The sequence below is a fragment of the Fukomys damarensis genome, unplaced genomic scaffold, assembly GCF_012274545.1.
Source record: "Fukomys damarensis isolate Sample0158 unplaced genomic scaffold, DMR_v1.0_HiC HiC_scaffold_28, whole genome shotgun sequence".
NCBI classification, from domain to species: Eukaryota; Metazoa; Chordata; class Mammalia; order Rodentia; family Bathyergidae; genus Fukomys; species Fukomys damarensis.
In genome coordinates, this window is record NW_022900940.1 from 26,342,443 (window position 1) to 26,366,486 (window position 24,044).

At 33.6% G+C, this 24,044-nt stretch overlaps 1 protein-coding gene across 3 annotated transcripts in view; it reads left to right on the forward strand.

The window, feature by feature from the left end:
- Slc4a7 (solute carrier family 4 member 7) overlaps nt 1–24,044 on the forward strand; it is a 71,453-nt gene that overhangs the window by 31,069 nt on the left and 16,340 nt on the right. For all 3 annotated transcript variants that reach the window (XM_010638283.2, XM_010638284.2, XM_033757083.1), the window contains 11 exons: nt 762–849; nt 1,755–1,901; nt 7,757–7,863; nt 10,015–10,189; nt 13,822–13,955; nt 15,103–15,348; nt 16,988–17,093; nt 19,393–19,554; nt 19,917–20,030; nt 22,717–22,878; nt 23,062–23,313. In XM_010638283.2, coding sequence (XP_010636585.1) covers nt 762–849; nt 1,755–1,901; nt 7,757–7,863; nt 10,015–10,189; nt 13,822–13,955; nt 15,103–15,348; nt 16,988–17,093; nt 19,393–19,554; nt 19,917–20,030; nt 22,717–22,878; nt 23,062–23,313 — 1,693 coding nt within the window. The remainder of the gene's footprint in view (nt 1–761; nt 850–1,754; nt 1,902–7,756; nt 7,864–10,014; nt 10,190–13,821; nt 13,956–15,102; nt 15,349–16,987; nt 17,094–19,392; nt 19,555–19,916; nt 20,031–22,716; nt 22,879–23,061; nt 23,314–24,044) is intronic.

A 24,044-nucleotide genomic window follows, 5' to 3' on the forward strand; every position in this document is an offset into this window, starting at 1 on the left:
AAAAAAAAAAAAAAAAAAAGTAAATACTTCTTATATAGTCACAAGAATAATAAAGTTTTAATGTTAAATTTGGAGTTATAAGTAAAAATTCTTTTTCCTTCCAGAAGAATTACTTGGTGAAAATATCATGTCTGCCTTTTAAGAATTTTTGCCCAGAGTCATAGTTTGAGGGATTGTAGATGTTTTTGTGTATACTTTCTATTTTTGGTGGTGCATGTTAGGCAGTCATGTTACCACTGAGTTATACCCCCAGCCAGTTGTGCATATGTACTCTTAACTATTTTATTTGCTTACTTTCAAGTACTTAATGGGTTTGCTGTCCATTTTATTTACAAATTATTTTTGTCATCCTTTCAGACTAGATTTGTTTACTATAATCGAAAAGATTATAGATGACATCCTCCCCCCAGTACTAGGGGATCAAACTCAGGACCTTTCATTTATCAGGAAGACTTAGTGCCTCTGAGCTACACCCCTGACCCGAATTTATAAATAAGAAGTTTTAATGAAAAATACTTAACTTCTTAATTACTATTTTGACCTAAGGAAGACACGAAGTGGTAACAGGGTAGGAAGTTAATTCTGAATGCCTATAGTGGCTTGGAGACTGCTTGCTAGTGTATTAGTGATTCTTAGGGACTGGGAAAGGTTCTGAGTAGTGTTTCTGTGTTTACATTGCAATAATTAAAAAAAAATGGCTGCCTAGATTTTTGTGTACATGTTGTTCATTTTTAAATCTATGTGTTGTACTCTTCCCTTAGGTTTTTGTTTCTGTTATTGGGTCCAGCAGGCAAGGCTCCGCAGTATCATGAAATTGGCAGATCAATAGCCACGCTCATGACCGATGAGGTAACTAAAATCCCTTTGGCATAGATAGTAATTATGAAATTGAATTGTAGTGCTCCTGTCTTTCACAGTGAAATTTGGAAATTGTCCTTGATGTCAGCACTATTTTATTGCCTGATCATTTTTCAGACATTCCTCAAATGTCTTCAAACATTTCCTTTCTGTACCCTGCTTTTTTATCACAGCATTTATCATTACCTGCAGTTATATATTAATTTAATTAACTTGTTTATCTGTCTTTCTTCCTAAAAAGGGATTTTTATTTTAATCATTCATTATGCTGATGGTACTCTGGGATTGATCCTGAACTATATTCCTGGCTCTTTTTAAAAATTTTTATTTTAAAACAGAATCTTGTTAAATCACTTAGTTTCCCAGGCATTGCTCAAACTTGAGATCCTCCTTGCTCAGCCTCCCAGAGGGTTGGAATCACAAATGTAGGCAGTTTAAAAAAACATTCTTGAGTATAAGGAACTTGCCTTTTCTCCATTTCTTTATCCATAATGCTTAGAATTATTCCTAGCGAATAGTAGGTAACCAGAAAATATTTTTCATTAAAAGTTTGTATCTCCTTGCTTATTCCCTTAGGGTGAATAACATTTAAATTTCAAAAGAGTAGCGTTAGATGCCACATAATTGATTCCTTAATAAATTATCAAGTATTTTCTGTGTAAAAATGATTTATTGTTCTGTCCTAGCACATCACTGTTTTCTTTTGTTTGTTTCTGTTACCTCATCTGGTAATACTAGTAGGAGGTTACCTTTTACTGTTCATAGCCGGGGCAGGGTGGTAATACCTGTCTAAAGAGTTTAGGTAATTATCTTTACTGTGAATGATAGCTAAAGTGGATGGACTATGTATAAGATTTTCTTTCATCTTTAAAATCCTTATTTCATTTTTTCTTTAGATTTTTCATGATGTAGCTTATAAGGCAAAAGACAGAAATGACCTTTTATCTGGAATTGATGAATTTCTAGATCAAGTAACTGTCCTCCCCCCGGGTGAGTGGGACCCTTCCATCCGCATAGAGCCACCGAAAAGTGTCCCTTCTCAGGTAAGAACTTAGAGACTTTCTGTGAAGTACTTTCTTTTATTTTTTTATTTTTTTGATTTATTGAGACCAGATCTCACTATGTAGCTCAGGCTGGCCTTGAACTTGCAGTGATCCTCCTGTCTCAGCCTCCTGAGTGCTGAGATTTCAGGCTTGGGCTACCATGACTGGTTTGAAGTATTTTCTTTTGATTAAAACATTTTCAATTAAAATTTTAGGTTATGTATTTTACAGTTAAAATACCAAAACCGTTGGCTGGGGAGTGTAGCTCGGTGGTGGAGAGCATGCCTAGCATGTGTGAAGCCCTGGAATCGATCCCTAGCATCATGAAACACATATAGTCACACACGCAGAAACTATTTGAGGTGTATTCAGGGCTTTCTGTCTGCATCTGGCCCCTTTAACATCTTACCCGTCTACCTACCTCCTATGAGTCCCTTGGTTGTTTTTTGTTGATTCTTACAGTTTTATTCAGTTCATGTAATATAGTCTTGCTTCTTTGTCTTTCTTACCAAAAGTTATCATGTTATGTGTACTATTTTGTACCTTGCTTTTTTTATTCAAAGGTTTTTCACAGGTTGATCACCTGAAGTCTGAAATTCAAAATAGTCTGAAATCTGTAACTTTTTGAATATTGATATAATGCTCGTGATACTGAGCACTGACATACTGCTCAAAAAGTTTGATTATGGATTTTCATATTAAGCGTGCTCAACCAATCAAGTCTATGCAAATACACTAATTTTTGAAAAACTTTGAAATCTCAAACATTTCTAGTCCCAACTCTTTTGGATAAGAGATACTCGGTATATCAAAATATCCTAGAGACCTGTTTATAAGAAATCATGGAAATATTCCTTATTCTTTTTTCTAGAGCTGTGTTGTATTCCATTTATGGATATACCGTTGTTTATTTTATTCCTGGGCTCTGGTTATTTTTAGGCTTTTGCTATTAAAAACCATGCCACTGTGATCATATGCCATTTCAGTTTTGTATGGAGGTAACTGTAGGATAGATCTCCAAATATCAGATTGCTGGTTCAAAGGGGCATTTATTTGTAATTTCAGTAGATATTGGCTAAATCTCTTCTATCATTTTGAACTGTTTTGAACTCCCACAGTGATTCTTAAAATCCTACATTTTTATTAACATGGTGTGTTGCTGAACTTTCAAATATTTCTCAATCTGATTAATATTTTTATCTTGCTACATCATATATTTTAATACTCTGTAATTAGTAAGATTGAATATTCCTTATTTTTTGTTCAGCCCCCACCTCTCCCCACATGCCTCTTTTTTTGATACTGGGGATCTAACTCAGGACCTTGCCCTTGCAAGAGAGTCAGTGGCACCACTGAAAATCTCTGGCTCAGCACCTTTTTTTAAACCATTAAGTCATTCACTAATTCCTTGGAATTTATCATAGTGTGTTATGTGAGGTTATACATCTCATTTTTTAATTTTTTCCATATTGTTATCTGTTTGTCCCATTTCATTAAAAAATTAAGCACTACCCCATCTCCTCTTTGTTTGTTTTCTTTTGAGAGAGGGCCTCACTGTGCAATCCAAACTGTCCTTGAACATGCCTAGTCAAGGCTGGCCTCCATGTAGTGATCTTGCTGTGCCTCAGCCTCCAAGAGGGGGGGCCCCAGGTGTGTGACACCATACCCAGCACATGCGCTCCTTGAATGGTGATGCTACCTTCACTTGAACTACATTTCTATCTGCATTTGTGCTTTTTTCTGGAATTTTTTTCTTTGTTCTATTTTGGAGAAATTCTACCCTGTTTGAGATTTTTTAAAATATCTGTTAAGTATATTTTAATATCTGATAAATCTAGACTTACTTTTGTCCTCTCTTGTTTTTCTGATTTTTCTTGCCTATCTTTTTGTATTTATTTTTCTATGTAAAATCAGCTTTCTCTTTTCAGAAATAAAACCTCCTGGTTTAAGAAAACAGTTTTGGTAATAGTTAAATTTCTCAGTGAATTGAGGGAGAATCAGCATCTTTATGACAATGAATCTTTCTATTCAAGAACATGGTATGTTTTCCCTGTTGATTTTTTTTTTAATATGAACTCTGTATCATTAAGGAATACTTTTAAATTCCCATATTTTATAACACTACAGTGATATAAACAGCATGGTACCAAAAGAGGCATGTGGATCAATAGAGGAAGCAGAGACAACCCCAGACATGAATTCAGCTATTTGATCATTGACAGGCCAAAAGCATGCCCTGGACCAAAGATAGCCTCTCTAATAAGGAAAATTGGCTATCCACATGTAGAGGATTGAATCTAGAGCCGTACATCTCACCATGCACTAAACTAAAATAAAGATGGATCAGAGATCTAAATCACAAACAATCTGTTTGGCTATAAAATTGTAGAACTCTTGAAAACAAAGGTATAGGAAAGGTTTTGTTTATGAACAAAACCCCCAGTAAGACATAACACTGAAAATCAACAAATGGGATTGCATCTAATTAAAAGCTGCATCGCAAAGAAAGCACCAGCAGTGAAGAAACCACATACAGAATGGGAAAAGTTTTGCTAGCTATTCCTCAGAGGACTAACATCTGTAATATATAAAGAACTAAAAAAAAAAATTAAATCCTCCAAAGTAAAAGACCCAACCCAAAAAATGGTCCCCTAAAAAAACAAAAAACAAAAACCCCAAAAAACGGTCCCCTGAAATGAATAGACACTTTTCAGAAGTACAGATGGCCAAAAAATATATGAAAAAATGTTCAGTATTGCTGGCCAATAGAGCAATGCAAATTTTAGCAACACTGAGGTGCCATCTTACTCGAGAAAGAATGGCTGTCACCAAGAAAGCCAATAGTAACAAATGCTGGGAGGTTGTGGAGAAAAAGGAACCCTTGTACATTGCTGATGGGAATGTAAACTAGTATAACCACTATGGAAATGAGTATGGAGATTCCTCAAAAAGTAAAAGTAGCAGTTTCATTTGACCCAGCTATTTCCTTTCCAAGTATCTTCCTAAAAGAGTTAAAGTTAACGCATTACAGTGATAGATGTGTACTCATGCTTATGGCAGCACAATTCATAATAGCTGAATCTTGGAAGCAGCCTGTATGCCCAACACCAGATGAATGGATAAAGAACACATATATTTATACACAGTAGAATACTATTCTGCCATAAAGAATAAGTGAGACATTTATAGGTAGATGGATGTGTCTCTTGATTGTAATGTTAAGTGAAATAAATCAGACACAAATTTAAGTATTATGTGGTTTCTCTTAATATGAAAAACCAAAATACAAATAAACAACAAAATAAAAGATAGATAATAGGGAGTTAAGAGATCTTTTTCAAATGGGGAGGGGATCAACAGGCAGGAAAGAGGCAGGGAGGGAAGAGAAGGGATAAAAAGAATGAAAAAAATAGAGCTTTTGCAAATAGAAAGGGCATTAAGAATTGAAGAAAGGAGGGAGTAATAGGAAGGTAAGGAAATGAAATAGTTAAGATGTGTTATGTACATGTACAAACTTCACCACAGAAAATTAATTATTTTGTACTGCAAATATGTACTACTAAATCGCCCCCAAAATGTTTGCCATATCCACAGTTTACTTACATCTTAATGAATATATTCATAAATACTTTCTCTTCATTGTTGTATTATAGATGAGGTCTTTGTTTCATTTTCATGTCTGTTGTATGTAGATATATATAGGCTCTGTTATATGTATTTTTGTCTTACTATATTCTTTTATTGTATGTAGTAATTTTCAGTCTTATCACTTGCTATGAAAGTTTTATCCCGCCTTTTCCAAATTTTATACCGCTAACATTTTTCTGTTGCCTAATAATTGTATTAACTAAAATGTGTTATGTAGTGTTAAGAGGCAGTTCATTTTGGGCATAGCAGTTTTTCCCCTAGTGCTGATAGCTTGAACCCAAGACTGCACATGCTAGGCAAGCATGCCACCGTTGAGCTACATGTCCAGCCCAACAGGGAACTTTAAATGGGCATCATTGTCTCTAGTAATTTCTTTTAAGTAACATTGATATTTGGGCCAAAACACACATTTTATCATGGTAAATATCATAATTTGTCTTATTGACATTTTTAGTATAAGTGAATATGAATTTTATGATACTTTCCTAGTACTATTTATCAATTTTTTGGTAACTATTCGTAAATGTGAAATGCTACATTCCTGGAGTTAATTCAGGTTGGACTTGAAAGTCTGTTATGTTATTTAAGTTTTTTGCATCGTTTGTAAGTCATTTCATCTGTAGATTTTTATGCATTGTGTTGGTATCATCATTGTACATGTTTTATAAAATATAATTTCTAAATTTCCTTTTCCTGATGCTTAAACAGCTAAAATGGTGTGGGATTATTTGGCTCAAAAAATTAGGAAAATCCCTTTGTAATATTTTTTTTGAGCTTGTATATTTTGTCATATGGTAGGCTTCAACAACTTGATAATTTTTCTGTGGAAATTGGTTCGTGTAAATTTTATTTTTTCTGAGTTCAGATTTAGTAAATTATATTTTCTAGTATCCAAGTTTTGTGCATCTCTATATGTCCTTTATTTTGTGAAGTTATCTCCTTGCTGTGTCTTACTTATTAATGTGCTAATCATCTGTTTCAAACAGACCAGCTTTTAAAATTTATTTCAGTTTTCCTTTTTTAAAATCCTGTTTCTGTTTGTTTACCTTCCTGTCTGCTGTTAGCTGTTTCATTTGATTCCTTCCAGTTTCATTTATGGAAGATTTTGTTTTTGCTCTTTCTGGCTCCTTAATTTTTTTTTTTTCCTTTTAAAATTTTTCTTAGTGTAAATGTTTGTCTTTGGGGGATTTTTTTTGTATGATGTTTTAGCTTTACTCCATAGATTATAATATGTGATTTTTTTTCAATGAATTCTGTAGGATTTTTTTTTTTTTTTTTTTTTTTTTTTTTTTTTTTTTTTTTTATGTATATTAGTTTTAGTTTTAACATTTTCATATGGTAGTCCTATAGATGACTTTTGCTAGTCTGTAAGTGCTAAACATGTAAACCAGTGTGTATAAATGTGTACTGTAGCCTGGGCCTTTGACTTCAGGAACTTCCGGGTTCACACATCTCTTTGTCTCTCTGTCTCCTTCCCTCCTCCGTACTCTTTCTCCTTACACGTGCATGTGTGCACACATACACATTCTCTTAGCCCTGGTTACTTCTTGAGGTAACAAACGGAAAGCTTGTTTCTTTGTCTTCATAGGAAAAGGAGAAACTCCTGTGTCATGGAAATGGTCCTCTTGAATTTTAAATAAAAAGTAATGGAAAATTGTAAACGACTTTTGTGCTTTTTTTTTTAAAGTGAAGTAGTTTAATGAAAAAAATAAGATCTTTAAAATTAATATGTAGTGTTTTTTTTGTTTGTTTTTGTTTTTGTTTTTTGATACCGGGGATTGAACTCGGGTCCTTGTGCTTGCAAGGCAGGCCACCGAACCGCTGAGCTAAACCCTGGCCCTGTAGTATGTTTTTTAATGGTTAGCATGAACAATATTTTTAAAAACTTGAATTATATGGTTTTTGGAGGATATGTATTTTCATAATTATTACTGAATAGTAACTTGAAGTGGTGTGTTTGAATAATCATTACAGTATATTAATTTTAGAATATGAAATGCAGAAACCTAGCCATAAATTTGAAATATGAATAAAAATAGGTATTAGATTCATAAGTACAGTATATTTTAAAAAGTTTATACTATGAAACATTTCTTGGAGTACTGATTAGTTATATAAGCCGTGTAAGATCTGATGTTCCTTTGAATCAAAGATGCCATCTAAATTTTTTAAAAAGAGAATTCTGAAAGTATGTTTTTATGAAACAGGAAAAGAGAAAGATTCCTGTGTTTCCTAATGGGTCTGCCCCTACATCTGGTGAGATTCCTAAGGAGGCTGCTCATCATGCTGGGCCTGAGCTGCAGAGGACAGGACGGTGGGTACCAGTACAGATATCTTTTTGGGATTAGGGGTTGATTTGATGAGAAAGGAACATTTTCTTCTTTCCTAGTATTTGGAACCTAATCTTGTTTGTATAGTGTTCTCTGTCATGTTTTTAAAATGTACATTATTGAGTAAGGTATGTGATATTAGGGGGAAATGTTTATGCATTTAAAATAATTTTAATAGTATGTACCAAGCTTAAAATAAGATAATGGACCTTGTGTTCAGAAATCACAGTTATATAGTATATAGGTTAATTCACATTGCCTCTACAGAAGGTTCTTAAATTGTAGTGTCATTTTACAGTTCTCCATTATCAAGTTAGAGAATTCTGGGAAGAAAGAAATTAGGACAAATGATTTTTATGTGTTGTGCAGAGATTTAAAACTCTTAAATGAACATTAAATTATGAGATGCTGTTCAGTTAGATGGACAAACATGGTATCCCAGTAATGATTTCTGGAACCCTTGTTAGCAACATTACAAAGTTAAATTCTGGAGTAAAGAATAGAAATATTGCTAAGTGTAAAGATTTTGTTATGGTATTTTCATACTGTAGAAAAGCTTGTTTATTGATACTTCTGTCTACTCTGGTTCATATGGAATTAAAAGTATTTGAACCTTAAACCTTTGTTGATAAAACTAGGATATCTTAGACACACTATTAGGGATTTTGAAAAAAAAAATCTCTATATTTAAAAAAAAATTTTTAAAAGCTCATATTCACAATGAATTAACTAATGAAACATTTTAATCTATGTGAGTATGAAGGAATGAGACTTCACCTCTGTACACAGAGTGCTAGTCCCCTATTATTACTGTTTCTTTGAACTTCAAATGCAAATATTGTTAGTCATTGGAAACACCAAATTAGACACCAACGTTGATCTCAGTCACCTGAGAGGCTCTGTAAGTTAGCTGTTAAGTAATCAAATATTCATTGATGATACAGATTCATTTTCTAGGGCCACGCTCTAAGGCCCTTCCAGCTCAGTGGTTCTGCTGCCTGCCTTGCAAGCACAGGGACCTGAGTCCAATCCCCAGTACCAAAAACACAAACAAACAAACAAACAAACAAACAAATAAATTCATTTTCTAGATATTCATCTGCATTACAAGTAATGCCCCCTGCTGTAAGTTATTTACAGAATAGCTCTCACTTATCAATGTATGTGTAGGACTTCTTTCAATATTAATTTTAAAAATTTAGAATGATAGAGCTTGAAACATCCTAAGTATTAGAAAGCATACAGTTAATTCTTTTGTCTATTGTCTTGCAATTGATATTGGAATGATTACCTGTTTTAAGAATCATAGAACTTTTTGAATTATTGATTCAATCACCCAATATTTAATTAGCACTTACTATGCCTCAGTCAGTGTCTAGGCACTGGGATATAAGGCTGTGAGAAAGAAAAGTATTTGCCTCTCATGGACTTTATGTCTTTTAATATTTTCAGAATAGATATATCAAAAAATGTGATTTTAAAAAATTGAAATGGCACAGCTTATATATTTTATTATGGATTTGTAATCTACTCATTAAAACCTCTTAGTTTTATGGATATGCATACAACTCTGACTACATATAAAGTAAACTAAAAAGTCCTGAAATCATTTTAAGGCTATTCTTTCTCCTCGGCAGAAATATTCATACAATTAAAGCACTAATTTTTAAAGGTACTAACTGCTTGTGCACAGCACACTACATTGCTATTACAGGAATTATAGTTGCCTTCTTGATATATCTGATAGTTGCTGTTAAGATTTATGACAGACCATAATTAATAGAATTACTATGCATTTTCATGATTAGGTTTTATTTATTGTACGTTTCCTTGTACATTTGTGTCAAAAGTTACATTTACTCATATATATAAAATCATTTGCCTGCGGTCTTTTCAGTATATAGTCCATAAAATAATGTGTATGTCTCTTTTTAGCTTAATGAGATCTTTCATCCATCATCAATAGATTAAATTAAATGAGTATTTTCTAAAATTTACACCATGATTTGAGTTGGATTTTAATTTTTGTTGAGAGAACACTAGGCACCAGCAGTTTTGTGTAGCCCATAGATTTAGTTTGAACTAGCTAGAATCCTCTAGTGTACAGTTTGACGAGTTTCATCTCACCTATTTAGGCTTTTTGGTGGTTTGATACTTGACATCAAAAGGAAAGCACCTTTTTTCTTGAGTGACTTCAAGGATGCATTAAGCCTGCAGTGCCTGGCCTCGATTCTTTTCCTATACTGTGCCTGTATGTCTCCTGTAATCACTTTTGGAGGGCTGCTTGGAGAAGCTACAGAAGGCAGAATAGTGAGTACAAAGATTGGTAGTGGCCAGGCTCTTAGCTCTTCAGAGGCAAGTGTTTGTATGCATTTGTCTCACTATTCATACTTTTATTTGAAGAGTCTACCTAAACCTGTCCCAAAGCAGACTTCCCCCAAGGTAATTGCTGTGGAAAACATGGGGAAGCCATTTGAACAGGAGAAGATGCACAGTTGAGGTAAAAAAAAAAAAAAGGAAAAAAAAAGTTATCCTGCCTTGCTGGATGGAATGGTTTTATAAGTTGAGTAAAAGGCTTGCATTGTCTTCTTGGGAGGGGTGGATTTTGGGGAAACCAGTGGAACTGAACCTGGGGGCGGGTCATGGGTGGGGGAATTTACCTTCATCCTATAAGATATCATAGTAATTAGTTAGTTGTATGATTAATATTAACTCATCAGCCCTGGTGTGTAGGTCTAGATTAGATATTTGGAAGAATAGAACATAATTGTAGAGATGATAGATTTTTGAAGTAAGAATATTTTTTATTTTGTTTATAATAAGTCTGTGTAAAAAGCCAAAGCTTTTATTTGGAAAATAAAATTGAAAGTTGCTTGAGTCTTTTAATATGACTAGAAAGGAAGTTTAATGTTTTTCTGTATTTGAAATTACTGTATTAGGAGCTGTGTGGTGCTTTATAAAATCTTGAAAGTTTGTTTTTGGTATTTTTTTTTTTTGAAGGGGGCCTAGATGTATTTTTTAGTGGTCTTTTAATGAGATGGTTTAAAATTCTTAGGTGTATTGTAATTAATATTTAGCACTATTAAATTTGTGGTTTATAATTCTTAGGTGTATTGTAAGTAATATTTAGCATTATTAAATTTGACACTTAAAAAATTTGTACTTTTCTAGATAAAGGGTAAAAAATTAGACAAAGCTAAAAAAACAATGATATTTATTCAGTGAAGATATTTTTTGACCTGAAAATGAAATAAAGCTAACAGCTGACATTTTCTTTCAACCCTTTATATTTGATTACTCAGATTGTTTTATGTTACTTTTTAACCATTGCATCAAGTGTACATATTCTTAGTAAGTTGCTGTATATGCTGTCACAATTGTACTTGTAACTGTGCTGGTCCCTATGGAAATGTGTTCTGTTTCCATCATGGAAGTAACTGCTGCTTTGCTCATGGACTGTCCCTGCTTGCCTGTCTCCTTCTACTGTTGGCACTGTGTGCATGTGGTAGTGTGTTAGGAGCTGAAGGAGAGACAGATGTAAGAACGTGTGTCTTCTGTCCCCAGTGACCCTACCTGCAGTGAAAGGGTTGTAACATACACATAGCTGCCGTGCCATTGGACACTGGGCTACGGGACTGAGGTAAAGGTCGAGCTGTGGAAGCTGAACAGTGGACGTAGAGAAAGCAGGGGTACTATGGAGGAAAAGAATATGAAATGTGTTTGTTTTCATTTGCCTTGTTAAGATTTCAAGTAGAAATGGATATATTAGGAGGTACAATTTCAGAGGTGTAGAGTGGTAAGAAGGAAAAGTAAACATTAGAAATCACTAACATTTGAGTAAGGGTTGAAACTAAAATAGACAAGAAGGGCCAGGGATTTAGCTCCATAGTACCACTTCCTGCCTCGCAAGCACAAGGTCCCAAGTTTGATCCCCGGTACCAAAAAAAAAAAAAAAAAAAAAAAGATGAGAGGAGTAAAAACATGTGGAAAGGAGGAAGAATGGAATGAAAGAGGAAGACATTCCAGTCAGGTTCAGGTACCATCATAACCCTAGCAGTGGAATGCAGGTGGCATAATTGAAGATGGCACGCTAGTGGTTTTGAGGAGGGAAAGCTAGCGACAGTCAGTAGTAGGTAGCACAGCACTGTGTGAGAAGAAGGGAGCTGCTACTGAAAGGTAAAATGGAAACTTGTTTATTTGAAATGAAATAGGGAAGACAGTGTAGTGTCTATTGTTTATTTAAGGAAAAAGATTTCAGTTTGTGAATGACTATAAATGGACAAAGTTGGAAATTTAGAGAAAAACTAGACCTGGGTATGGGAAATTTTTATTCTGTAAATGTGACAAATTGGCTGTTGGGGTAGAATGAAAAGAAGGGTTTCATGTGTCAATATCTGCTTTTTAACCCGAGGAGAACCTTAATTTTATGTCCATCTGCATTTGTTAACGTTTTTGAAGGGTATTCTCATTCTTTTTGTTTGTTTTCTTTCTCTGGATATCATTTAAACATTTTTTTAAATTTTAACTTAAGCACTGCCTAAATTTCTTCCTACATATGCATATTCTAATAGGCTAAAGATTCTGTAGTGGCTTGCTTACCTGTGTCTTCTAGCACAAACTTACTTTCTGACAGGCAGGAAAACTTTATCCCATACCGTGACCAAATGAATGATTGATATGGATGCTTTTCCTTCATGTTGACAAAAGACAAATTTGTTTTTTTTTATTTACTCCTGTTTTTATCTTAATAGTTGATTGGTACTTTTATTGTCTACTATTATTTTGTGATTCAGGTTTTGAAAGATGTTATTACAATTTATAGGAAGAATTGCTACCATTTATTATTTTCCATTTGCAAAACACTATGCTTGTTAGGCTTTAAAAACATTAAAGTTCTACTTGTCTTCGCCCCATTAAAGTGAGAGCCTATGGGCTTGAATAGTCATGGCTCAGCACTCGGCCTTAGCCAGGCTGCCGCGTCACATGTAATTCTGAAGACTTGCTCTTCTGCTGCTGTGCTGCCTCTCGGTCAGGAGTGGTTTTTGTTTTTTGGGTTTTTTTTGTTGTTGTTTATTATTTTTTAATCAACTTCTTTCTTTTGCCTTCCCTAGTGATGGGCTTTGCCTTTCTGGGTAGTGCATTCCAGTTGTCTTTGATGTTTGTGACTAGTGAACTGTTTCTTTCTGATCAGTCGCTTTTGTCAAGTGGCATAGTGTATCAACACACTTTGCTGTTTCATAACCTAATGTTGTACTGGGTTTGGTTTAAAGTTTCTCTGAGCTCTTATCTTATTTTACTTTTCTCTCTTCCTCTCCACGCCCCCATCCAGCTTTAATGATAAAATGCTTCATTTACGATTGCTATGGATTTTTTAGATTTTTTTTCATAAATTTTATGTTAAGTATTTCATTTTTTTACAGAAATTAAGCCTATCATAGTAATTGCTTTAATGTATGTGAAAAATTGCTCTTTAGAAATCAGCTTGAAAAAGAGGGTCATATTTTAACTTACTATTTATTAAAAATTTTTTTTTTGCAGTACCATATTGAGTAACTTGTATTTTTATTTTGAAATGAACTATTTAAAGCATACAGAAATAACCTTTTTTACTTGCCACAGACTTAAAATATCTACAGATAAAGTTGAAGCCCTGTATGTGTTTCTTCCATGTACTTTTTGTATCTCACAGTATTGAGTTTTGAATTAAGGGTGATTATAGAAAGTTTCATTTAAATATGCAAAAAGAAAAAAAATTCTCTTTGTATTTAAATTGTTTTGTAATTTCCCATATTTAAAATGTAAATTTAGGACTGTTAAATTGTTTGCTTTATACCTGCTTAGTTAGTATTTTTATGTTGTAGATATATTACATGTATTATATAGTAGGTTAGAGAGATGTTTATGATGCATTGCTTCTATCCGTTTCTTTTTTCCTTGAACAGAGTGCGATAGAGTCTCTCTTTGGAGCGTCACTAACTGGGATTGCCTATTCATTGTTTGCTGGGCAACCTCTAACAATACTGGGGAGCACAGGTCCAGTTTTAGTGTTTGAAAAAATTTTATTTAAATTCTGCAGGTAAGTTATAATTCTCTGCTCATGACATGTATTTGCATGTGTGTATAACTGTATATTAACGTAAAGATCATTTTATGTATTTTAGAGTTGAAGTGATCTGATTAGTATTTGTATTTTCAATATTTTGGGGGTAATTGTGGTTGATCCTAATAAGGTCCTACCAAGGCCCCCACCTCTGTCCCTACCTCATTAACTTAGAAATGTAGAAGATAAGATTGTCCTTTAGTATATAATTAATGGATTTGAATAGTGATAAGCAAATCACTTGGAGAAATAAAAATGCTTTGTACTAGTAAGAAGTTGTTTATCTCAACTATTGATTAGGAAGTATGTTGGTGTTATATAGGAAGTTTAGAAAGAGTTGGGTTTCAAAGGCTCAAATTGGCTGTACCAGTCTGTCTCATTTAATAGATACAACCAGGGGAGCAAAACAGTCAGAACATTGTCAGTTTCCACTGGCTAGGTTGTTTGTAGTGTAGGAACTACCTTCTGTAGCTAGTAGACTCTGAATTTGACATGACCAGTACTGTTCCTTTCCTGATAAAAACTCAGTTGAATATTTTGGCTCAAAACAACTTGATGACATTTACATACTTGATGGTTCTAATTCTCTTGTTCTCATTCTGCACTCACTAAATAAGCTGATACTGAGTCTATCTGGCTGCCACATGGATTAATAGGTAATGAGATGACCTGAAGCATAGACCCTGTTAGTAATTTCATATTTGAAATTTAAAATTAGAATCACTTTACCATGGTGCTAATGGTGGGAGAGGAAGTGGTGGTAGTGTTGCCAATGTGTTGGAGCAGTGGGTGTCTTTTTACCATATTAACATAGAACTTCTGGATCTTCATAGAGAGTGAGATACAATTGTTCTTCCTCATAACTAATTTATAATGTGAGGTCTAATGATTCTGAAATATTTATCACCTAGAGAAGGATACGTCACTATAATAATCCACATGTCATCAGTTGAAGGAGAAAAATACGTGGAGCTTCATTTAATCATTATTTTGTCATTTTGTAATTCTCCCTTTTTCAGGAATTATATATTTTTATGTTTCTTTTTTGCTTGTAAATAATTTTAGGTAAACTACTATTCCACATGCATATATTGATCATGTCCACATTTTTATTTTTCAACAGAGATTATGACCTTTCCTATCTGTCTTTAAGAACCAGTATTGGTCTGTGGACTTCTTTTTTGTGCATTGTTTTGGTTGCAACAGATGCAAGCAGCCTTGTATGTTATATTACTCGATTTACAGAAGAGGCTTTTGCAGCTCTCATTTGCATCATATTCATCTATGAAGCTTTGGAGAAGCTTTTTCATTTAGGAGAACTATATGAATTTAATATGCACAACAATTTAGATAAACTGACCAGCTACTCGTAAGTACATCTGTTTGTCTCTAGTTTTTGCCAGTGTAAGAGTTTAAGAAAATGAAATTTTTGTAAGTGTGGTTTTTGCTGGGTCTAGCTCTTAACTACCCAGCCAAACATACAGTAGTTGACTTATTTGTTTCCCATGAGGTTTTTGCTTCAATAGATATAAATATACTTGATCAATTTTGTTCTTTTTTTTCACCGAGGTAACTTATGTGATTGTGTTGAATCTTTCATTTAAATTGGATTTGTCTGCCCTTTATCTTTTTGACCTTTTTGAAGCATACTTTTATTGTTAGTGACAGCCTGTTAGCACAGTGTTTATTTCTGGTTAACAGAGTTGTCAGTGTTCACTGCATTCATTCACCTAACATCCTCTGAGCACCTGCAGACACTGTTTACAGTTGTGCCTAATTCATATTGTAGTGTTGTAGCCCCTTTCCTGTATGAAGAAAGTGAAGCTCTTGGAGGTTGAAACTTTTAGATCAAAGGGCTGGTACATGATATATCCAGGTTGGGTTCTGAATGCAACTTCTTGCCTTTTTTCAAATAATTCATAACCTAATTGGGAGTATTCCTGTTTGTTTCTTCTTTTTATTTTTTAAATTTGTATTTTAAGTTTCTTTGCTTAAAAATAAAGCTAGAAATATAAATAATCAGTTGACATAATTCTAGATAGGAACTGAACTCTGATCTTATCAATCTCCTAATCATATCCTGATGGAAAGCTGTTCTGTTTGTTTCAGTAAGAATGTGAGGTATTTATAAACAACGGAGTACTGCTCTGCCCTAACGAATGATAAACTTGAGTCATTTGTATGAAAATGGATGCACTTGAGACCATTATATTAAGTGAGATAAATCAGACTCACAAGCTTAAGAATCACATGATTTCTTTTATATAAGGAACACAAATTATAAATAAAGAGCAAAATAAAAGATAGATGGAACTTCCTAAAATGGCAAGGAGATCAAGAGACAGGGAGGATGATGTAAGGAAGGAAAGGGGATGAAAAAAGAATTAAGATGTGTTACATACAGGCACTAACTCCACACAAAGAGTGTAAACATGTACTGCAACTGTGTACTAATTTACAAAATGAATCTTAAGGGTCGGGGGTTTAGTTCAGTTGTTCTACTGCCTGTCTTGGAAGCGGAAGGTCTGGAGTTCGATCCCCAGTACCCAAACAAAACAAAACTGAATCTTAAGATCAGTAAAGGTTGAACAAGAATAGTAGGGCTTGTCAGAGCATAAAGAATTAACAGTACTGTAAGTTCTGTTAGAAATACATATATATTGTCGGGGGGCATGAGGAGGCAGCAGTAACTGCTATGAAGGATGAGAGTAATCTTGCTTAAAAAAAAAAAAGTGTCACCTGAAATTTTTAAAGAATTATTAAATAATGATCCTTTCTCAAGGACATTTAAACAATTTGATTAAACATTTTTATCAATATTTGTACTCGTTCTATTTATAGCACCCAAACTTTGTTTTGTTGTATTTTGATATACTTTTACTTCCTAGTCTCCAAGCTTTGCAACATGGAAAAAAGTTAAGTTAAATGCTACCACTTTGTGCAAGTGATTTATTTAGTAAGAAAATAAAATGCAGGACCCTTAAAACTTTCTACTGTTAATTTCTCAGATGTGTATGTATTGAACCTCCTGACCCTAGCAATGAAACTCTAGCACTGTGGAAGAAAAAGAATTTAACTGCACATAGTATTTCTTGGAGAAATCTCACGGTTATTGTAAGTATATTATGAAATAAAAGGTTTTTATTAATATTATGTTAATCTGTTTCTTCAGCTTTTTCTGATATATTTACATTTTCTTCTTGATGAATGGATATGTAATATGTTTTCAGGATGTAGTGTTTTAACGAAATAGTAGTTACCACTTTTGAGATTTTAAAGAAATTAAATAATGATCCTTTCTCAAGGACATTTAAACAATTTGATTAAACATTTTTATCAATATTTGTACTCGTTCTATTTATAGCACCCAAACTTTGTTTTGTTGTATTTTGATATACTTTTACTTCCTAGTCTCCAAGCTTTGCAACATGGAAAAAAGTTAAGTTAAATGCTACCACTTTGTGCAAGTGATTTATTTAGTAAGAAAATAAAATGCAGGACCCTTAAAACTTTCTACTGTTAATTTCTCAGATGTGTATGTATTGAACCTCCTGACCCTAGCAATGAAACTCTAGCACTGTGGAAGAAAAAGAATTTAACTGCACATAGTATTTCTTGGAGAAATCTCACGGTTATTGTAAGTATATTATGAAATAAAAGGTTTTTATTAATATTATGTTAATCTGTTTCTTCAGCTTTTTCTGATATATTTACATTTTCTTCTTGATGAATGGATATGTAATATGTTTTCAGGATGTAGTGTTTTAACGAAATAGTAGTTACCACTTTTGAGGGGGTCATGAATTAAAAAGTATAGGCTGAGGGCCAGGGATTTAGCTCAGTGGTTCCAGCACTTGCCATGCAAGAACAAGGACCCGAGTTCGATGTACCAAAAAAAAAAAAAGTGTAGGCTGAAAAAAATGAAGATGGTAAGGGAGATAAAAATGGACTGTATTTAACTTCCAGGATAGAATGTGAGTGTAATGTGTGTGTGTGCAAAGATGTGAGTATATTTGTGAACTTTGTCTAACTCCCAGAAGCTAGTCTGATTCAAGTATTAGGAGAACAGGAAGGAAAAATGGCAAAAATATGTTACGAGAATCTACTATGTGCTAAGGAGGCTATTGCAGGTATTCTGTAATATTGGGAAATGTTGTCCTAGGCACAGAATAGCTATGATAAAACACTTATATACTCATAAGCAAGACAAGGTTGGGAATTAGGAATAAATATTTAGAGCTGTGTTAGTACTCAGAATTAAAACCAAGATTCCCTGTGCTTCTTTGTGTGTGTGTGGGGGGGTGTTGGTTTAATAACTTCTAAGTAACTACAAATCATTCCTTTCTCATTAAAGGTAGTGGCCACTCACTGTGTAATTTCCAAACTCATCTGAAATTTTATTCCATTGTTAATGTAACGCTATGCTGTCCAATATGATACCCATTAATATGTATATTTCAGTTAAATTGACTAAAATTAATGAGAAGTTTACTTTGTTAGTGAACACTCAAAAGTGATTTGTGAAAGAATATTTATCATCATAAGTAAGATGCCTAGGTGTTTTCAGTGTATTTTCTTGATATCTGATAGGCCGTGTTAGGTGTTTGTTTTTGTAGCTTTAAAGTCCAAAATCCATAGATTATACTAGGTTTTCTATTCTCAGCAAGTGGAAATTGAAAATAAATGGAACTCTTAAGTATTTTTCTGTTAGTAAATCTAGATGTTTGTTTTGTTTATTCAAATGAGTTAAATTTATAAGAATATAAGTGAGGAAGGGGACTTTGGAATCATACTTTTGTTAATCTCTGGTTGCTTTTCAGCTACTTTTTCCTTCAAAAGAAAAATCAAGTCAGTAGGCTTTTATAATTACATTATGCAGTAATTTGTTCATATCATTAATTTTATTGATAAAAATACTCTCAGTGAAAGACCATGTGTTTAATCCCAAGGCCTTGAGTCAAATCAGGAAATCTATCCAAAGCTTTTGTTACTGCCTTCAGTTTTAACACTATAGCTATCTCCTGTTCATCATCATATAAACCACCTGTCTTTTACTTTGGTTTTAAATCACCTGTTCAGAAATAAATAGTAAAATTATGGACTAGTGAGAATGTACTGGAAACATTTCAGAGTTCAGTAGTCATTTTTAGCCATTCACTAAAGGAAACACGTAATTGCAAGAAAGGAGTAACTTGGAAATACTATTATTTCGGTGATTTATATGGACAAATAAACATTGCTGAACTCAAGATGTGTCTTACAGTTAATTCATGATATGTGGTAGTTGACTTGGCAATGTCTTGTCTAAGTGAAACATAAAATTTCCATCTTAGAGCCCGTGAAATTCATTAATAATTTACTGAATATTTGAAAATTCCTTCCATCTCCATTTTACCCTCCTTTTTTTTTCCAGGACTGTAAAACCTTTCATGGTGTATTCATAGGATCAGCTTGTGGGCACCATGGACCTTATATTCCAGATGTGCTCTTTTGGTGTGTCATCTTATTTTTTACAACATTTTTTCTGTCTTCATTCCTCAAGCAGTTCAAGACCAAGCGTTATTTTCCTACCAAGGTACATCGGTTGAAATTTTGGTGTTCTGGCAATATTCGTGTTTTTATCTTTCATTTGTTTCAAAGCAGTATTATTATTTAAGAGTAATTCTTTATGCCAGATAGTAATGAAGAAATTATTTATAATAAAAAACATTGTGTCTGAGCTCACCAGAGAAAGATCATGATACCATGAGATAAAGGGTAGGTTAGTTGTGAATTGTGTTTCTTTGGGGGAAAGATTAGACAAAAAGGTATGACACTGATTTTACTGTAGTAGTTTAAAATCCCTTTCATACTTTTTAGTGAAATTGTATCTTGAAAGAGGACTTAGAAAGGACACGGTATTTTTCTGTTTATATTAACATACTCCATTTAACATAGGTGCGATCGACAATCAGTGATTTTGCTGTGTTTCTTACCATAGTAATAATGGTTGCAATTGACTACCTTGTAGGAGTTCCATCTCCTAAACTTCATGTTCCTGAAAAATTCGAGGTAAGGACTAAAATAAGTGGCTGTTTGTTATTTGAGAATCAAACTACTTAAAATTGAGATGCTGCCTCCTGACTACTATTTGAGGTGATGAGTGGGGAACTGTTTTAAAAATGGACTCTGCTTTCCTAGCTGGAGTTTTCGTTTCTTCTTAGTGCCTGTTAATATTACATGACAAGGTGGAATTCTAGATGTCCTTTCCAAGGAAAAAGAAACATTGATTTTTTTCCTTTATAAATTTCTTGAAGGGCAGTTTATCTGACAGTAATAAGAGAACTCCATATAGCATTTTCCAGCAGAATCAGCAGAACATCCGATGTATTCTGCAAGGAAAACAATATTTAATGGAAGCTCCATTTGAATTCTTCACTTTTGTAGGCTGGTTTCTGTTCAATTGTACCTTGGGTTATATCTGTGTGGATCATTTACATGCTCCTTTTTCAAGGAGATTTGCTACAATTTGGAAAAAAACTGTCATGTGAACTACATAGACTAGAAATGTTGAAAAAGGTTAAGAAAAAGTTAGGTAGGTTGTAAATGATTAAAATATAGAGAGAGATAGATAATGGTCTGTTTTTAACCACTTCATAATATGTCTTGGGGGTCACTCAGGCAGTGCATCTGTTTATGTACTAACTGTTCCTGAGCATCGCTTGGGCAGGTGTCATTTCAACCAGTAGATTCTTATATTGAACAAATCTGATAAAATTGTCATTTTTATATTTTGTGTTGTCTTATAAAAATTAATGAAAACATTATGTACTTTTTGTTCATCCTGTATTTAAATAATTGGGCTGGTAAGTGCTTAATACTGTAAAACATACAGGAATCTATTGTAAAGTAGTAAGTTATCAAAACGTGCCCAGATATACTACCATTTACAGTGTGGAGATGTAAACAAATGTAAAGACATGGTATTAAATTACATGTGCTTAAAATTAACTAGAGTGCTTATTGTGCTACTGTCATGATTTTGTAGCTACTTACCTCCTGTTGCTATTTGCAGTGAGCTGAAGCACTGTGGACTTGTTTTATCACCTTTGGCCCTCCTCATCCCCCTGTGAGCATGTTACTCTCCCGTAGAGTGTATTCCACGTAAAAATGATCCCTGATGGTTCTTAAATACTTTTTAACTGTATATAATACATATATCATACAGAATATGTATTCATACTACTGTTAAGGCTAAGGGTGGTATTTATAGTTGTTTTGGGGAAGCCAAAACTTACAACTTGGAGTTTCAATTATGCGTGGGGTCAGTGCCCCTAACTTCTCCCCTTCACATTGTTCATGGACCAAATTTACCTTTTGAAAGAATATTTTGTGTCATGCTACTGGTTATATTTATCTTTACATTTACTAAATTGTGTTAATTTTTAAAGAAACAGATTATTACAAGGAGATAGAACTAAATAGTATAATGAAGGTCATCCTAGTCTTACTGTTCAATAGGATAAAATGTTTCATTATCATTATTGATGTGTTTTCCTGTTATCCTAGTCTAAATGTCTTATTACTATTCCCAAATATATATATAGTGCTTGTTATTTGTTTATTGATGCAGCTTTAAGAGCAGACTTAATTTTAGGGAGCATAAAATATACTTGTAGAACCAAATTAAGGAACACAAAAATAAACTGTATAAATAAAATATTTTATTCATATACATTATTGAATATGAAGCAGTTTTAATATATTTGAGAAAGGCATATCTGAACTTGAAAAGTAACCCTCTTTTGTATTAACAAATTCAGTATCTTAAAAACAATCTTAATATTGAGTCTAGATAGTAAAAACATGTTTAAGTTTAAATACATTTACTATTATCCAAGAGTACTAAACTCTTTTGTGATCTTTTAAAATTTTGGCTATAAAAGTAAATTTTATGTTTTAGCATCAAAGTCTATTAGTATCTGATAAGGTGCCAGATTTTTGTCAGTAGTAACTTTGGAATAATGATATCCCCAGAGCTACTTCTGATTTGATATCAACCCTGGCAAGATTAATGGCAAGATTAATGTCAAAAGTTGATCTAGAATGTGGATTTCAAAGGATATAGGACCATAATGAAATGACACTTTGGTTTGCTTTCCTGTTGTTACATAACAAACCTAGAAATGTAGTCTCCAAACAACAGCCTTTATTCCTTTGTGATTTTGTTGCAACTGAGACTGGGGCTAGCTGGCTCTTTTGATCTTGTTTGGGACCCTCACACAGCTACTTGTCATCTCGTGGCTTCTTGGGATACTGTGGCCTCATGCAGGTTTCCAGAACTTCAACTCAGGTGATTGAAGTAGTTGGGGTGGTACTTGTTCCATTCCTTCTCCTTCCTCACCATATTATATTATGTCCATAGTATTATGTTCCCAAGAAAGCTTATGTAGGCTTATTCAATGTCATAATCTTCTAAGGATTCTAAAGAGCTGCAGGGTTTCTTAAAGTCAGCGCTTGAAAGTCTCACAATGTCACTTTGGCCTCATTCTGTGGTTAAAATTATAATATTATCCCAGGTTCGAGGGAGAAGGGAAGTACCTGAAGAAAGTGAATAAGTCAGGTGGAAGGGGGCATGCTGTCTTTGCAAATAATTCAGTTAGATTTAATTGAGTTCTTATAGTCCCACTTTGTGCTGTGGAAATTTAGTGCAATAGAAAAACAAAACTTAAAGAACAAAATCTTTAACTTTTAACAGCCTACTGATCCAAATAGGGGCTGGATCATAAGCCCATTGGGAGATAATCCGTGGTGGACCTTATTGATCGCTGCTATTCCAGCTCTGCTTTGTACCATTCTCATCTTTATGGATCAGCAGATTACAGCTGTAATCATAAACAGAAAGGAACACAAATTGAAGGTAATTTTTAAATTTTATGTTAAGCATTGTGATTTCTTCTTTATGGGCTTGAGATTTTGATAATTGGAACCTTACAAGATATAATATGAAAATCAGTCTCTTCTCTTTTTACACTTAACATAGAATTTCAACCTGAAAGAACAGTTTAGACTTAGAAATATTCGTGTTTGTTTTACTTTTCAGAAAGGAGCTGGCTATCACCTTGACTTGCTGATGGTTGGTGTCATGTTGGGAGTTTGTTCTGTCATGGGACTTCCATGGTTTGTGGCTGCAACAGTGCTGTCGATAAGTCACGTCAATAGTTTAAAAGTTGAATCTGAATGTTCTGCTCCAGGGGAACAACCCAAGTTTTTGGGAATTCGTGAACAGCGGGTTACAGGACTAATGATTTTTATTTTAATGGGCCTCTCTGTGTTCATGACTTCAGTACTAAAGGTAAAAGTCTTTTCATTGCAGTGCTTTAATTTATCGTAGCGTTTATACTTACTTGTATGAAAATTAAACATTAAAATATACTTAAGTATCTAAAATCATTTTTACTTCACTCTGCAGTTCAGGCTGGCCTTGAACTCACTGTGCGTTCAAACTGAGGGTGATCTTGCCCCAGCCTCTCAATGTACCACTGTACTCAGCTAGATTTTTAAAATACATTTTCTTTTCTTAATGAATTAATTCTTTTTCTTCTAAGGTTCTTAGAAAAAAAAATCTAGGTCATTTAGGTGAGATGTAGTGGATATAATTTTCCTTTGTGTTGTTGAGTCTTTCTTTCCTTGTTATAGGCCTCTCACTTTGGTCAGAGTGCTGATTTTGGTTTTGGGTAAATTGATGGGGCCTGTGTAGCCTTTCTACAGAGTGCCTTGGTGTGTACTAGATGGGTGGTTTGCTATCTCCATAGCTTTAGGGTAGTAAAGCCTTTACTTATTGCAGTTCAAGTATAATATTTAGTAAATACTGCTGTACAATATTGGCATTGTAGGAGGTATTGACAATCGTAATGCCTAATGCCTTTTGAGTGATTTTTAATTTCAAGTGCTTTTTGGACTGGTTTATATATTTGCAATAATGTAATTGTCATAGCAATCTGATATAGAAACTCAAGCACAAAACGTTTTTTGTTTAAAGTGAGGTAGGTTTTTAAACAGAGTAGTCTGATTACAGTTCTTATT